At 49.8% G+C, this 15,218-nt stretch overlaps 2 protein-coding genes across 3 annotated transcripts in view; one reads left to right on the top strand and one right to left on the bottom strand.

Moving 5' to 3' along the window:
- PACC1 (proton activated chloride channel 1) overlaps positions 1-9,102 on the bottom strand; it is a 36,290-nt gene extending 27,188 nt beyond the window's left edge. For both annotated transcript variants that reach the window (XM_049634186.1, XM_049634187.1), the window contains exons 1-2: positions 8,922-9,102; positions 4,763-4,859 (exon numbers count right to left, since the gene is read on the bottom strand). In XM_049634186.1, coding sequence (XP_049490143.1) covers positions 4,763-4,859; positions 8,922-8,957 — 133 coding nt within the window. In that variant the 5' untranslated portion in view covers positions 8,958-9,102. The remainder of the gene's footprint in view (positions 1-4,762; positions 4,860-8,921) is intronic.
- NENF (neudesin neurotrophic factor) overlaps positions 8,956-15,218 on the top strand; it is a 17,619-nt gene continuing 11,356 nt past the window's right edge. Inside the window, exons 1-2 of the mRNA XM_049635047.1 lie at positions 8,956-9,076; positions 10,004-10,089. Coding sequence (XP_049491004.1) covers positions 8,956-9,076; positions 10,004-10,089 — 207 coding nt within the window. The remainder of the gene's footprint in view (positions 9,077-10,003; positions 10,090-15,218) is intronic.

Here is a 15,218-nt window from a genome sequence, read left to right as displayed (position 1 = left end):
AAAGAATAAGTGGTTGTAATTCCCTTCATAGAAAGGAAACAGATCGAGGCTTTCAGATTATGGACTGTAACTCTTTATCTCAGAGAGTACAACTGGGAATATAATCCTGAATGTCTGGGTGCTTAACTGGAACCTCTGCTGCCCAACAGCCCCCACCTCCAGGCCTCCATGGGGCTCCAGCTCCACCTCCTCTTCTGGTCCCCGAATGTGGCCACCCCTCGAGGCCCAGTCTCCACAGCTCACTCTACAGGCCGCCCAGGCCTTCTCAAAGCTCGCACTTTAGCTACATCAGTCGTTATCTCGCTCCGCCTCTGGGCCTCTCCGCCCAGACATCACACCTTTGAAGCTTCGTATGTCTGCGGCAGAGAAGCACCTTCTCTTCCAGCCGCTCACCCCGGACTGTACGTCTATATTCTCCGACTCACCCTGCTTCAAACCTCAGAGTCTCCTTTGACTCTTCCTTCCTCCGCTCCCCCACGTCGAAGCGGCCCACCCTGCCAGCCTCTGACCCAGCACGGTCCTCCCTCCACTAATCCAGCCCTACCTCACTGCCACACTGCTCCTCCCTGCGTGCCCGTTTCACCCCCTTACTGCTCTGCTCCAATCCCATTAAATGCTCCCTGTTCCCTAACGGCTAAACCCTGACACTCAAAGCCCTCCATAATCTGACCCAATCTGTCCTTCCTACCTCATCTCCTACTTCTCTCACCAACCCTCCGCTCCAACTGTACCATGCTAACCCACTGCTTCCGACACGTCCTGTGTTATCCCCACCTCTACGCGGTTGCACATCCCGTCCCTCCTCCCTGGCCCGCCCCGTCTCTTTCACCTACCAGTCACCCTTCCTTCAGGTTAATCCCACTCCCTTCACTAACCGGCCCCCCCTTCGTTCATTTCTGAAGCACCTGTCTCTACCATTTCCTTGACCCTCTATCATTGATCCCAGTTGCTCACATGAGATACATTCCTGTTCCCAATCCCCATGTCCCCCCTCCAAACGTATAAATACTGAGCACCCACAGTGGTCCAGACGCTCTGCTAAGCATCAGTTACAATGAAGTGGGAGGGGAGACAAAAGTTCTGGGAGTGCCTCACGGGACTCAGGGGCAGGCCTAAGGGGTTAGTAATGATTAAAGAATTATATTCAACAAATGTGCCCTTTAGACTGTGCTACATTCTATAAAGGAAAATACTGAGTGCTAGGAAAGCACATAACAGGGAGAAAAGGCCCTCAGTAAGTTGTTCAGGGAAGGCTCTGGAGAAGGAGAGAGAAGTTCTTCTTTGGGTATCCTGCCTTCTCTCTCTACATGTCCCAAGTTCCTGGACACAGGCCCTGCCTCATTTGCCCTCTTTTTAGTTTTAGCACATTGCATAACAGGTGAAGGAGCCCATGAGTGACTCTGGTAGAGGAAGGGGAGGATTCTGGAGCAGAAAAGCACCTCATCTAGAAACTGAGCCAGAGTGGGAACACGCTGGGAGACAGCCCTAGGTTCAAATCCCAGCCCTGCCACTCATAAGCTCTGAGCACATTACTTGGACCTCTCTGTTCCTCATCTAGGAACCAGGACTAACCATCTCCCTCACGAGTGGCCATGAAGGCTACGTGTGAGTATACACAGAAAGCCCTACGCAGGCCTAGTGCGTGGAAGCACCCAATAAACGGCTGCCACCATCATTACCGTTATTTATGTTACTATTACAGGACTCAAAGGCAGGAAGCGAGCTTTGCCAATTGTGTGTCAGGTCACCAAATACGGGCCAACTCCCTACTAAGACTTCTGAGTCTGCTTCTTCTATGGTCTACAGCAGAGATGAGCCCAGAAGGGTTTCCCCTGAAAGCACGAAGGCTCTTGCCAGTCTGTGGAACTATCCCAATTTGCTCTGCTTGAGGTCTGGTTTCTTGCTCTGACTGACCTTAGGCTGTAAGGCCCCAGGAATCTGAGGCAAAAGACAGGCTAAGGCCAAAGGTCATCATGGCCACTTCCTAGTTTGGCTGGCACTTATCTATAAGTGGAAACACAAAAGAAAGCTTCATCTTTCCAAGTCTGGCATCCCTCCTCTCCTTCCGGCCGTCTCCATCTATCCTCTTCAGACGGGGGGCAAGAGGGCAGTACAGGGCGCACCGGGCAGAAGAGTAGCCCGCCAAACATGTCCAAGTCCTAATTCTCGGAACCTATGAATGTCAAGTTAATAGCAAAGAGAAATTAAGGCAGCAGATAGGATTAAAGCTGCCGTTCACCTGACTGTAAAACAAGGGGATTTTTCCTGGGTTATCTAGGTGAGCCCTGCGATTACAAGTAAACATGGAAGAGGGGGCAGAAGTCTATGTGACAATGAGAAGATAGGAGAAAGACTCAACAGGCCACCGGTGGCTTCAAAGATGGAAAAAGGGCCACGAGCCAAGAAATGTGAGCACCCCCTAGAAGCTGGAAAAGGCACTAAGATGGAATTTCCCCTAGAGCTTCCAGAAAGGAATTCAGTCCTGCTGAAATCTTAATTTCAGCACAACGAGACCCATTTTGGACTTTTGCCCTCCAGAACTGTAAGATAATAAATCTGTTGTTTTAAGCCACTAAGTTTGTGGTCATTTGTTACAGAAACAATAGGAACCCATATACAGAGCTAATGCAAATAAATATAAATATACTGTTCTCTCCCTGGGGCTTCAGGACTTCAGACGTAGTGCCCAGAATCAGCGTGGGGGCAGCCATGCTACCACCTTTTACACAATAAGCTTTAATAAAAGGATGCTTAAAATACTTTTTAAAAACCACTGGTGCAGTAGAAAGCCTGGGGTCAGACAGAGCTTGATCCTGTTCACCAGCCAAGTGATCCTTCCATATTCTCCTTAACCCCCTGGGGCTCAGGTCCTCATCCATCAAAATCAGGATGCCTACCTCACAGGGTTGTCATGAAAATTAAATGGGGCAACGGGAATGACAGAGCTCGGCCCAGAGGAAGCAGTCAGTAAACAGCTACTCTTCCAGCCTCCGTCCTTCTACAAAGTCTTCCCTATGGGGCGCCTGGGTGGCTCAGTTGGTTGAGCATCAGACTTCAGCTGAGGTCATGATCTCACAACTCTTGAGTTCGAGCCCTACAGTGGGCTCTGTGCTGACAGCCTGGAGCCTGGAGCCTGGGGCCTGCTTCGGATTCTGTGTCTCCCTCTCTCTCTCTGCCCCTCCCCCGCTCATTCTCTGTCTCACTCTGTTTCTTGAAAATAAACATTTAAAAAAAATATTTTTTTTTTAAATAATTAGGCACAATCACAGAATATCCTATGTCATTCCTCTCCCCTTAAAGGGATCAAGAGGAGCACAATCCCACCTCCCTCAATCCACCCAAGCAGGCAGAGTCAGGTTGGGGTTCCATTCACTCATTCAGCAAATCTTTACCACATGGACAGGTCTGAGGCAGTGAGCAGAACGGACTGGTCTCCACCTTCATGGAGCTTACATGCTAGCAGAAGAGATGTTCATCAAATGCCAAGCAAATACACTGCCCCATCAGGGAGAGCTACGAGGGAGAGATGCGTGGACTGCAAGTGACAGGTTGGAGGGTGGAAGTGATCTAGCCAGGAGGTCAGAGGCTTTGTAGAAAACAAGTGAGCTGAAGAACGATTAAGCACTGACATTAAACATTAATCGGAAGAACGATTAAACATTAACTTGATGACAGAGGGAAGAGAATTCCAAACAGAGATATAACAACAGAAAGGCCTGATGGTGGAAGGGAGGGAGGGAGGCCCAAATAAAAGAAGGCCAGCATGGCTGAGGAGCAGAGAAAATGGGGAAGCAAGGAAAGCAGGGGTGGGGGGTGGGGATGACTCTCCGATTCAACTGGATGGGTAATACATGCTATTCGCCAAAACAGGAAGCACTGGAAGAGGGCCACACCAGGAATGGGGAGGTCACGAGGTCAATTTTGGACATGTGGTGTTTAGGGTACCTTTGGGGCATCCAAGCAGAGCCATGACCTGGGCATTTGGATATACAGGATATGTAAGTCTGGAGTTTATAGGTAACCTCTGCACTAGAGGTGTAAACATGGCGGTCACGTGTGAACAAGAAGTAACTGAAGCAGGGACGGGGCCTGGGTGAGACCGCCCACTAGAGAGAGAGAGAGAGAGAGAGAGAGAGAGAGAGAGAGAAAAGGGGCCTCTGACAAACACTTAACACCCAAGAGCTGGAAGGTGACTATAAAGGCGGTTGGAAGGAGCACTCCGAGAAGTAAGGAGTTACGTTATCTAAGGGTGCAGAGAGTACCCAGGAGGAAGAAGCGGTCAACATCATCTAACATAAGACTCCTTAAGATGCCACCTGACTGATGGGACTCTGCCTGCCCAGCTGGGTGACCATACTGGCAAGGCCTGATGTCCAAGAGGTGAGGCCTATTAGATATTCTCCTTGAGGGCCCTGGGAAGTGACCCAGATATTAGAGGCTCAACTACTAACGGCTTCCTAGGAAAAAACAAACAGAAGAGCAGAGACCCATTACCTCCAATGTCCTGGCCTCAGGAACTGGCTCAAACCGGAGTACAGAAAAGAGCGGATACTGGCCTGGACACCTCCTCTGTCCCAAGGCTGGTTAAATATGTATAGCTTTAGAACTAGGGCAATACCTGAGACCTGACACTGGGGTGCAGAGCAGAGGGGCTCCTCCTCTCCTGCAGGTCCCCAGGTGGCCAGGCGCCTGGACTGGGGCCTCCAGCTACAGCAGAGCACCGTTTTCCAGCCCTTCTGCCCCCAGCACTGAACCCACTCACCTGGTAAGATTCCTGGACCTTGTACTCCGTCTGCCTCCTTTTCTTGCTCGTCTGCCCGCTCTGAGTTCTCAACCACCTGATCCAACTCCTCACTCAGCTAAAGGGGGGAGACAAAGAGAGCAAACCAGTCAGCCACATCAGCCTTGCTGAGGAGGGCTAGAATGAGAAAGCAGAAGCTTCCTCTCACTTAACTGTCTCTCTCTCTTTCTCTCTCACACACACACAATCACATGATGGAGGGGGTTTTATACCAATTCTACAGATTAGGACACTGAAGCTCGGAAAACTCACGTTAACTTCCCGTATGTTCGTTTCCTAGGGCTGCCCTATCAAAGCACCACAAACTGGGTGCCTTAAGAATTAACAGAAGTTTATCCCCGCACAGTTCTGGAAACTAGAAATCTGAAATCAAGGTGTTGGCAAGGTTGGTTCCTTCTGAGGGCTGTGAGGAAGAATCTTTTCCATGGTCTCCTAGCTTCTGGTAATGGCCAAGCCTTGGTGTTCCTTGGCCTATAGAGGCCTCTCCTCTCCAAGCTCTGCCTCCATCTTCACATAGAGTTTGGGAAGTGCATCTCTGTGCTGTCTCCACAAGGTCAGCTACTTATAAGGACACCATATTGGATTAGGGCCCACCCTACTCCAGTATGACCTCATCTTCACTAATTACATCTGCAATGACCCTACTTCCAAATAAGGACACTCTCTGAGGTACTAGGGGTTAGCACTCCCCACACATCTTTTTGGAGGGACACAATTCAACCACAACACTTTCCTTGGCCATAGAGCCAGAAGTCAAATCCAAGTTGGTCTAGTTCCAAAACCGATGATCTTAACGGCTTCCCAGAGGAGGAGGAAACACAGCTAAGAGTCTGCTGACAGAAGGAAACAGTGAAGTTGGTGTCAGAGCTCTCCAGGACACTGGCTCAAGTCCACCGACTCAGGCTGCGAATGGCAGGAAAAAAAATGGGGAAGGTGGTCCATCCCAGAAACAGATATTGATCAGCAGCCTGACAACAGGCAGCTTCAACCTCACCTCATCAGTGCTCTCACCTGTCAAATGGGGGAAATGAGCCACCGAGAAGGGCAGGCAGAGGATACAGTAACAAACAATTCTTCATAGGACTGAGGAGGAGGGGAAGAGAGATGAAGACCAGAGTTTAAAGGACCTAACATTGAATTGGGAGGGAAGGGAAAGGGATTGCTTTCCTAAATATTTTCTTAGGCTCACAGTGTCAACACTTAAGGTCTCAAACGTTTTAATTAAAAATCAATATCCAAGAAACTTGGGTTAAAATAAAACTCTTATGTATCTATTGTTCTTCCATCTCCTCCCCTCTTTTTAAAAATTTTTTCTGATGGGGGGTGAGGGGCAGAGATAGAGAGGGAGAGAGAGAATCACAAACAGACTCCACACTGTCAGTGCACAGCCCAACACGGGGCTCAAACCCGTGAACCATGAGATCATGACCCAAGCCAAAGTTGGACACCTAACCAACCGAGCCACCCAGGTGCCCCTAATTTTATCAAGTGATCTCTATCCCCAAGGAGGAGCATGAACTCACAAGCCTGATATTGAAAATCGCATGATCTACCAACTAAGCCAGCCATGGACCTTCATCTCCTTTTTCATGCCTCCACTCCTGCCCATTAGAATCAGGTAAAATCTCCAGTGTAAAGTCCTCCAAGCCCACAAGAAAAGAAAACCAACAAGTAGGAGAGGGCTGGGAGGCTGGAGAAGACACCATGACATACAGGTAGTGGGGACACATATCAAGAGATCACCAGAGCCCTCGCTGGCCAAGGAGAAAGAAGGATGTTAGTCTGAGAAGGCCCAAAGTTCTTTGATCCAAGCCTCACCCAGGTTCAGCCTAACCCAGATAGCAACACACTCCCAACCCAGCTCCCTTCCGGACTACCTGCAGCCCCATCCCCAAAGCCAAAATCTCCCTTCAGCAAAGAAACCCAACTCAGAGCTAGTTAGACTCCTAACTCAAAGGTCCACTCCCAGAACGACCCAGGCAAGAGAGTTGGGCCACCCTCCGGGAGGCCTCCTTCCAAAGAAGGCAAGAGACAGGGACTTCAAAACGAGCCACTGAAGAAGGTAAAGGGAAGGGCCCTTCCAGTGTCTTCCATCTTGGGGGTGCCCTCAAATAGAAAGTGACTTTACCTTTGGCCTTGCCGAGTAACTGTCTGCATTTTAATAAACGTTTCAGGAGCCCTACTAGGAAAGGCGATACTGCAGGTTACATATGGATGGTGAGGGACATGGTCCTACAAATCAGGACCCCAAAGCTCCCTAGAAGCAGGAGCCACCCACGTCCTGTGAACAAGAACTATCATCCACTGAGAGGTCCCTCCCTGCCAAGCACTGACCTAAGCACCTTCCATATACCAACTCATTGAACCCTCACAACCCTGTGAAATAGGAACTATCATTACCTTCCTTTGCAGAGGAAGAAACCTGAGGCTCAGAGAAGTGACTTGACAAATGGCCAGAAGCAGAGCAGGAGAGGAACATGGGCTCCCCAACTTCAAAACAGTATTTACGCACTATGCTCTACTCCCTGTGAATCTGAAAGCTTTCAGAGGAAAGACACAACTCATTCCTCTGGATTCCTTCACAGGCTAGGGCATGGAATCTAGGGGCCACAGAATCCCAACACAGGTTAAAATCCATCTGGCTCCTTTGGATAAAGGAGATTGTGGGGAGAAAGATAGAAATGTGTCCCAAAGTCAGATTCCAGACCAGGTCCTACACTAAAAAAATAGCAAGCCTTAGGCAAATCTCATCTGCCTCCAACTCAGGTGGAGGTTCCCCCTCCACTGTAGGGCTAAGCCATCTGCTTTTATATTATTTATATAATCCACACAGTATCATTTACAAAGAGAGGAATGTACACCAATGTTGGTCAGTATTGATCAAAACAGCAGGAAGTACATATGAGAAGGACAGGCAGAATGCTAGACTGATCTGGGAAGTCAGTCTCCATGGAACATGAGGGACTTAAGATCCCTCCTTGAATAAGGGAGGGGATTTTGACCAATGGGGACTGAGAAGAAGTTAAAGAAAAAGAAATGGTGTGAGAATGCGCATAGGGACAGGAAAGTCGGAGCACATTTTTAAAGAGTGAATTTCCAGTGTGATCAGAACACAGATAGGTGAGATGAGAAGTCAGGGATGCTGAGCTGTGCAGCGCTTCCGAAGCTTGCTAAGAAATTTGTGGACTGTTCAGGGTAGATCAAGGGCAGCACCAGGTGTTTGTAAAAAGGAATGTTCTGGGATCAAGGCAGGGCCTCAAAGCAAATCTGCACAGCCTAGGGGACACCAAAGGGAGAGATGGTAACACAGCATCTCACTCAGGTGGTCAGAGCAGACACAGAACACAAACCTGAGGACTGAAGATGTGTAACTGAACCTACAAATGAGGGGACGACCGTGCGGGGTGGGGGAAGGGGGGATGATCACCAGAGATGACCAGAGTGTAAGACCTAAGAGGAGGAGGAGGAGGAGGAGGAGGAGGAGAGCAGTTTACTAGTTAGAGTAAGTCAGGAGGACTCAGGAAGCCTGAGGAAAAGCTGAAACCGCCTGTAGCTCGGACAAACAAGAAAGAGACAAAGAGCTGGAAAAGTGATAGTTAAAGTAGTGGGAGGTGAGAGTGAAAGGAAAACGGAGCGCGGCGAGCAACAGCTAGATAGGCGAAAGCACCTTTTCAAAGTTAGGCGGCCACCGAACAAGCTGTAATTATCCCTGTCATGTACCACGAAGCCCTGGGCTTGCAGAGGGGCTAATGCTCCCAGCGCATCTGTTCCAGCCGGGAGGAGGGCGCCGTGCCTCCACTTGCAAAGAACAGCCGAGGTCAAGTGCGGCCGGCGCGCTGCTGCCTGGGTCGGACGCCTTTTCAATCATTCACCTGCTGGTTACGGCTCACGGCTCGGGGGCCCCGGCTCCATCCCGCGCCGGCAGCATCCGGAGGAGGCTCTGCGCCCCGCTTCCTTCCTGCTCCGAGGCTCCTCCGCACGCGGGGACCCCTCCCCCGCCGCACTCCTCGGAAAGCTCACTCGACCTGCCCGGACGCCCCCCCCCCTCCGCCGCCCAGACCGCGGGACCCCGCTCCTGCGCCCCGAGGGAAACTTTACTTCCGCCCCCACTGCTTTGTACCTCCTGGTAGGATGTGGAGAGCTCCTGCCGGATCATGGCACTGACCCGAGCTAAGCCACACCTGGCACCGCCACAGCGCGGGAGAAGCCGCGAGGCGAGCACCGCGTCCAGGGCGCCTGAAGCAGCCGGCTCTGCCAGGCGAAACCGGTTCGGAGGTGCGGCCCGGAGACCAGGCGGGGCGGAACTTGGCGCATGCGCCTCCCCCCCACCCCGCCCGCCTCTGGAGACCCCGAAAGGTTGCTGGGAAATGTAGTTCTGGGCGGGGGGCCCCCCTCTCAGCAACTTTGGAGCTGAGAAGCCTGCGCGTTACCCAGACCAGGCGTTAGACGCACGTGCTCGCTTCCTGTCTCACTTCCTCTGTTTGTGGGAGGAGGAGGGACGGAGAAAAGGAGTAGAAAGTGGAATGAGGGGTAATTAAGTCCAACGAGTGAGGGAGCCTAATCTATAACTCCAAGAGGCAGTCTGGTGGTTTATAACCATTAATAAATGTCTGCAGAGCACTTTGTATGTTACAAAGCGCTTTCACTCATATAATGCCATGATCCTGCGAGGAACCCTGTAAGCAGGACATTTTTCTTCCTGTTTTACGGATGAAGAAACAGGTACCTTGTTTCGGACAGGATTTGGGGACGGGAGTAATGAAGTGAAGATTATTTGATCCAGGATCAGACTACAGAATCCAAGTGCTTTCCATTATTCCTAGGGTAGACACTTGGGAGTCGAGACTTCTCGGTTCTTGTCCTGGCTCTGCCCCTCTCCGACAGGTCTTGTAATACAAACCTCTTCTCTTTGCCTTAGAATGCAACGCCTAAACCCTGCCCTGCTAACAGTGCCTTAATGAGAGCCTAAATAGATTATGTAGCAAAACCCAAAGGTGCTGTTCACCACAGCAGAAGCCTCTTTGTCCTGAGTGTGGTGGAGAAGACGGCGTTTGCCCTGTAGCAGGGTGGATCTGAGGACCACATCTTCCCCTCCTCCTACTGCCTGAACTGCTATTCTGTGTGGCCGCCCTGGGCTGATTGGTGGTGAGGCAAATAGAGGTTGCTTATGCCGCCGTGAATGCTGCTCTGTGTCCCGGGCAGCTGCAGATCTGCAACCGCCTGCACGCAGGCCACTCAATGCCTCTTCCCTCTTCAGTGTCAACCACAGTAGCACCAACCACATCAAAGTACCCTGGACCTCCAGAGTGTTAGTAGTGGGAGGAGGCCCTCTCACCTCTTCTGACCACCCTCCCCTATCCTGGGTTCCCAGGTCTTGCATCTTCAAATGGGACGATATATGCAATACCTTACACGTGGTAGGTACTCAACAATGTTCAATTTATGAATGGAACACTTATTCCAGCTATTTCATTTAACAGTTGTTTGCAAATGCAAATAACTACAAACAACTTGTTAAATTCCTAACTGTATTAATGCAAGGGTGGCTGATAGAACAAGTCATACCATCATAGAATTTTAGAGCTGGAAGGAACCAGAAAAATCTAGTCCAGACCTATCATCCCTCTCTACTCTTTGTTGCTATGACCAAACTGGGAAATTACAGATTCCCACATTTGAAGGAGATGCTAATATAATATTTAACATGGTTTAACAAATACAGTGCTGGGCACTGGAATACAGAAATAAATGAGGTACTCCAAGAACCTTGCCCTTCTGGCTCCTTCTGCTAGAATGGAGAAGCCATGAACACATAGATAGAATTTTCCGGACTAGTAGTCCCCAAGTCCTCTCCTCCCATTCTCTCATGAGCACACACGGATCAGACTTTCATCGTCTCCACTCCACCGAAATATGCTTGTCAAGGTCACAATTGACCTCAGAGGTGTCAAATAAGATGACCATTTCTTCATCCTCTTTTTTCCTCTTATTTTTTTTTTTCTGGTGAGGTTTTGTTTGTTTGTTTTTGTATAGTTGTAACACAGCGTTACATTATTTTTTAGCTGTTCACCATAGTGATTCAAGAAGTTTATAGGTCATGCCATGCTCACCACAAATGTAGCTACCTTCTGTCACCATACAATGCTATTACAGTGTCATTGACTATATTCCCTTTGCTGTACTCTTATTCCTGTGACTTATTCATTCTGGAACTGTATCTCCCATTCACCTTTCCCCATTTTGTCCATCTCCTCTAGCAACCATCAGTTTCTTCTCTGTATATACAGGTCTGGTTCTGCCATTTGTTTTTTTTATTCCTTTGTTTTGTCAGCTTCATCCTCAGCCTTAGCTGACCCTTTCCTCCCTATCTACTTTCCTCCCCTGGCTTCCAGCACCCCACCTGTTCCCACTCTGCCTCCCACTTCACTCGCTGCTCCTTCTCAGCCTCCTTTGCTTATTTCTCCTCATCCCCTCAACTCTCCAGGATGGCATTCCCAAGCTAGGTCTCTGATCTCCCTTCAACTCACTCCCCAGGGGGCTAGAGAAGTGGGCTCCTCTCCAGTCTCATGCTCTGAATTACCATCTATATCCTAAGGATTTCTGTTTGAGTTGAACTGTGTCCTTCAAAAAGATACGTCGAAGTCCTAACCCCTGGTACCTCAGAATGGGACCTCATCTGGAAATAGGTTGTTGCAGATGTATTAGTTAAGATGAGGTCATACGAAGTAAGGTGATGCCTCATCTATTATGACTTGTGTCCTTGCAAAAAAATGGAAGACGGTGTGAAGATAGACACACAGGGAGGATGCCCTGTTGTGGCAGAAACGGAGATCACAGTGACGTAGCTGCCAACCAAGGTGGCTTTAATCATTTGCCTGTAAGCAGCAGGTGAAAAAAATTTCACATAAGGCAGAGACTGCCTCTTGGCTGGGTTTCCAGTGGATTTAGTCAAGAGGAGGTACCTCTGGGAGATTGGAGAGAGTCAGGGCAAGGGAGAAGCCAGAGTTTTTCTTTCCCTTGTTCGCTGCTCCTGGCAGCTTCCCTTCCATGGTTCCAGCCCCTGATGCAAAGGCTTCTTGTGTTTCTAGCTTCAGCCAGGTGACCCAGGGCCCAGACTCTAATACCACCACCTCTTCCCTTCTAAGGGTAGGTTGTTGTTAATCTCCTGCTGTTTCTCATCTTCAGATCACCTCAGGGTTTCTTCCCAGCCTCTCCCATCCCCTGTGTAACCAGCTTTCTTATTACAGTCATTCTGTTTCATTTAGAATAATTTGTATTCTCCTTGAAGGTGACTGATTCATTTGGGAAAAAAGAATCTGGGGTCAAGTAGGGAAAGGCAATCAGAGGAATATCTGGAAAAATCCAAGGATATATGAGCATGCTATGAAATCATACAATTATACACAGCGGTCTCAGGGAGGGGAAGCTGGATTGGATCAGTAGAAGTTACATGGAGTATCTTTTGGCTCAAAAAAGTCACTAACAAATAGAACTGTAGAGAGAGAAAGGGCCCAAGCAGAGAAGCAGCACACTCTATGCCAGAGATGTTATTAAGGAACATGATGCACCAGGAAGGGGATGATACTCTATTCAAAGGCTTAAAAGGGCCTCTTCTAACCTGGAGATCCTGTGACAGTGTAACAGATACTGAGCGCTGCAACTTACACAGACTTTCAAATCCATTCTCATTTTTAGTTTCAACACTATTCTATCAAGGAAGCAGGCTGGTATACTACATGCATAAATTGAGATTCAGAGGGTTTGTGATGGATCCTGTTCAGGTCACTCTATACTAGAAGCTCCTGTTGAATAAGTAAATGTATGAAAACTTGGTGCCGTCCCTGAGGGAAGGTGCAGCCTGATGGTCAAGGGGAAGACTCTGGGAGGGGGCCTGGGTTTGAATCTTGGCTCAGCCACCCATCTGTGACCTTGGGCAAGGTATTTAAGGTCTCTGCACTTCAGTTTCATCATCTGTAAAATGGGTGACACTTCTTACTTCACAGAGTGAGGATTAAATGAGCAAACACTAGTAAAAGTGCTGAGTCAGCACTTGGCACGCTAAGCCCTTCTTTGGTTTCCTTTGCTAGTTCTCCCACCCACAAAATGTTGGTGGGGCCCAAAAACTCAGTCCTTGGTCCTCTCCACCTTCCTATCCACCTGCATGTCCTTGATGATCCAACCCATTCTGTGGCTTTATTTTTTTTTTTTTTAAGCGCATTTATTTTAGGGAGAGAGAGAGAGAGAGAGAGAGGGAAGGAGAGCGCAAGCAGGGAAGGGGCAGCAAGAGAGACAGGAAGAGAGAGAGAGAATCCCAGGCAGGCTCTACCATGTCAGTGCAGAGCCCGACATTGGCCTCCGTCTCATGAACTGTGAGATCATGACCTGAGCCAAAATCAAGAGTCTGACGTATAACTGACCGAACCACCCAGGCGCCCCTTCTGTGGCTTTAAATACAACCTATATATATGCCAGTGATCCCATGATTTATATCTTTAGCCTGGAGCACTTTCTTAAAATCCAGACTTATGGCCGACTGTCAATTTGCTACTTCTACTTAGATGTCTGTGTGTCCTCAGACTGAACAAGCCTGATCTTGAGCTTCTCTCCCTGCACCCGCTCTTCTCACCATCTCTCCTTATCCCTGAAAGTGGCAGCTGCATCCTTCCAGTTACCAAGGCCAGAACCCGCGGGGTCATCCTTGACTCTGTTCTGTCTCTCAGACCCCTTGTCTCCTCTCATATGTCAGCAAATCCTGTCAGCCTCACCTTCAAACCACATCTGCGACCCACTCACTTCTCACCACCTCCCCCGCCAGCACTCTGGCGCAAGCCGCTGTCACCTCTGGCCCGGTCACCGGATTACTGCGGCGGCTTCCTGTTCTCAACACAACAGCAGTCATTCCACCAACATCCTAACTCATCCCTGTGCTCCATTCACTCAGCGTGGAAGCCAACATCCTTTAAAAATAAGCTGGGGGTGCTTGGGTGGCTCAGTCGGTTAAGCATTCCGACTTCACCTCAGGTCATGATCTCGCAGTTTGTGGGTTTGAGCCCCGCGTCAGGCTCTGTGCTGACAGCTCAGAGACTGGAGCCTGCTTCTGATTCTGTGTCTCCCTCTCTCTCTGTGCCCCTCCTCCACTCGAGCTCTGTCTCTCTGTCTCTCTCAAAGTAAACAAATAAGCTGTAAGGCCCCACAAAACCTGCCCCCCACCTCCATCCCCTTTACTCTTTGACCTCCCAGACCTTATCTCCTTCACCTCTTCCATCCCACTGTTTCTCCAACAAGCAGGGCACTCTCCTTCCTCAACATTTATGCACCTGCCTTTCCCTCTGCAGGGAAGGCCCTCCCCCCTTAGCTACCTCCCTCACTTCCTATAGATGTTTATACAAATACCACCTTCTCAGTGGGGCCTTCCCTGGTCAGCCTATTTAAAATTGTAGTCCCCAGGGCAACCTGGGTGGCACAGTCAGTTAAGCAGCCAACTTTGGCTCAGGTCACCCATCTCGTGGTCACTGAGTTCAAGCCCTGCATCAGGCTCTGTGCTGACAGTGTGGCACCTGCTTACGATTCTTTCTCTCTCTCTCTCTCTCTGCCCTTCCTCCCTGCTTGTGCTCTCTCAAAATAAATAAACTTAAAACTAAATAAATACAATACAATTGCATCCCCCAATGCTCCCCATCCCTTTGCCCTGCTTTACTTTCCTCCCTAGTATTCACCATCTAATATACAACGTATTTTATTCTTGTCTATTTTGCCTACAGAATGTAAGTTCCACGTGGGTTGTGGATCTCTCCTGTTCAGCAGTGTGTTCCCAGTGAGCTGGTACGTGGAGGCCCTCAGTAAGGATTTGATGAATAAATTAATGAAGGAATCTTTGCACAAATGTTAGCTATTGTTATTTCAGGGCGGATCTGTGCCATGCCCCACCCTCCCTTTGCAAAAACCCCCTTGCGGACTCGAAATTTAAACACAACTGGGAAGGAAAAGAAATTGGCCATAAGTAAAAGGGATTCTTTTCAAAGATATTTATTTTTAAGTAATCTCCACCCCCACAGTCCACACACGAGCTCACAAGCCTGAGATCAAGAGTCACAGGCCCCACCGACTGATCCAGGCGGGCATCCGGTCCCGGTTTATACATACACCTTTCTACGTGTCGGAATTTGGGGCTGTGTCATCCACGTACCCACTCAAGGAGCTACTACTGTAGCTCAGCTTGCAGGCCGGGCTGGGGAGTCAGGAGCCTCGGGTTACACCCGGGGCTCCCCGCCTCCAGCGGCGCGGTCCCGAGGGCGCGGGGCGGGGCAGGGCGGGCGCGCGCGGGGCGGGGCGGGGTTCCGGGGCCGAGACGCGGGAGCGCGCGGGTCCCGGCCGCCCAGGCCGCCCCAGCCCAGCTCCGCGCGCGCACCATGGCGGG

Source organism: Panthera uncia, chromosome F1 (assembly GCF_023721935.1).
Source record: "Panthera uncia isolate 11264 chromosome F1, Puncia_PCG_1.0, whole genome shotgun sequence".
Classification (NCBI taxonomy): domain Eukaryota; kingdom Metazoa; phylum Chordata; class Mammalia; order Carnivora; family Felidae; genus Panthera; species Panthera uncia.
This window is presented reverse-complemented; position numbering and strand designations above follow the sequence as displayed.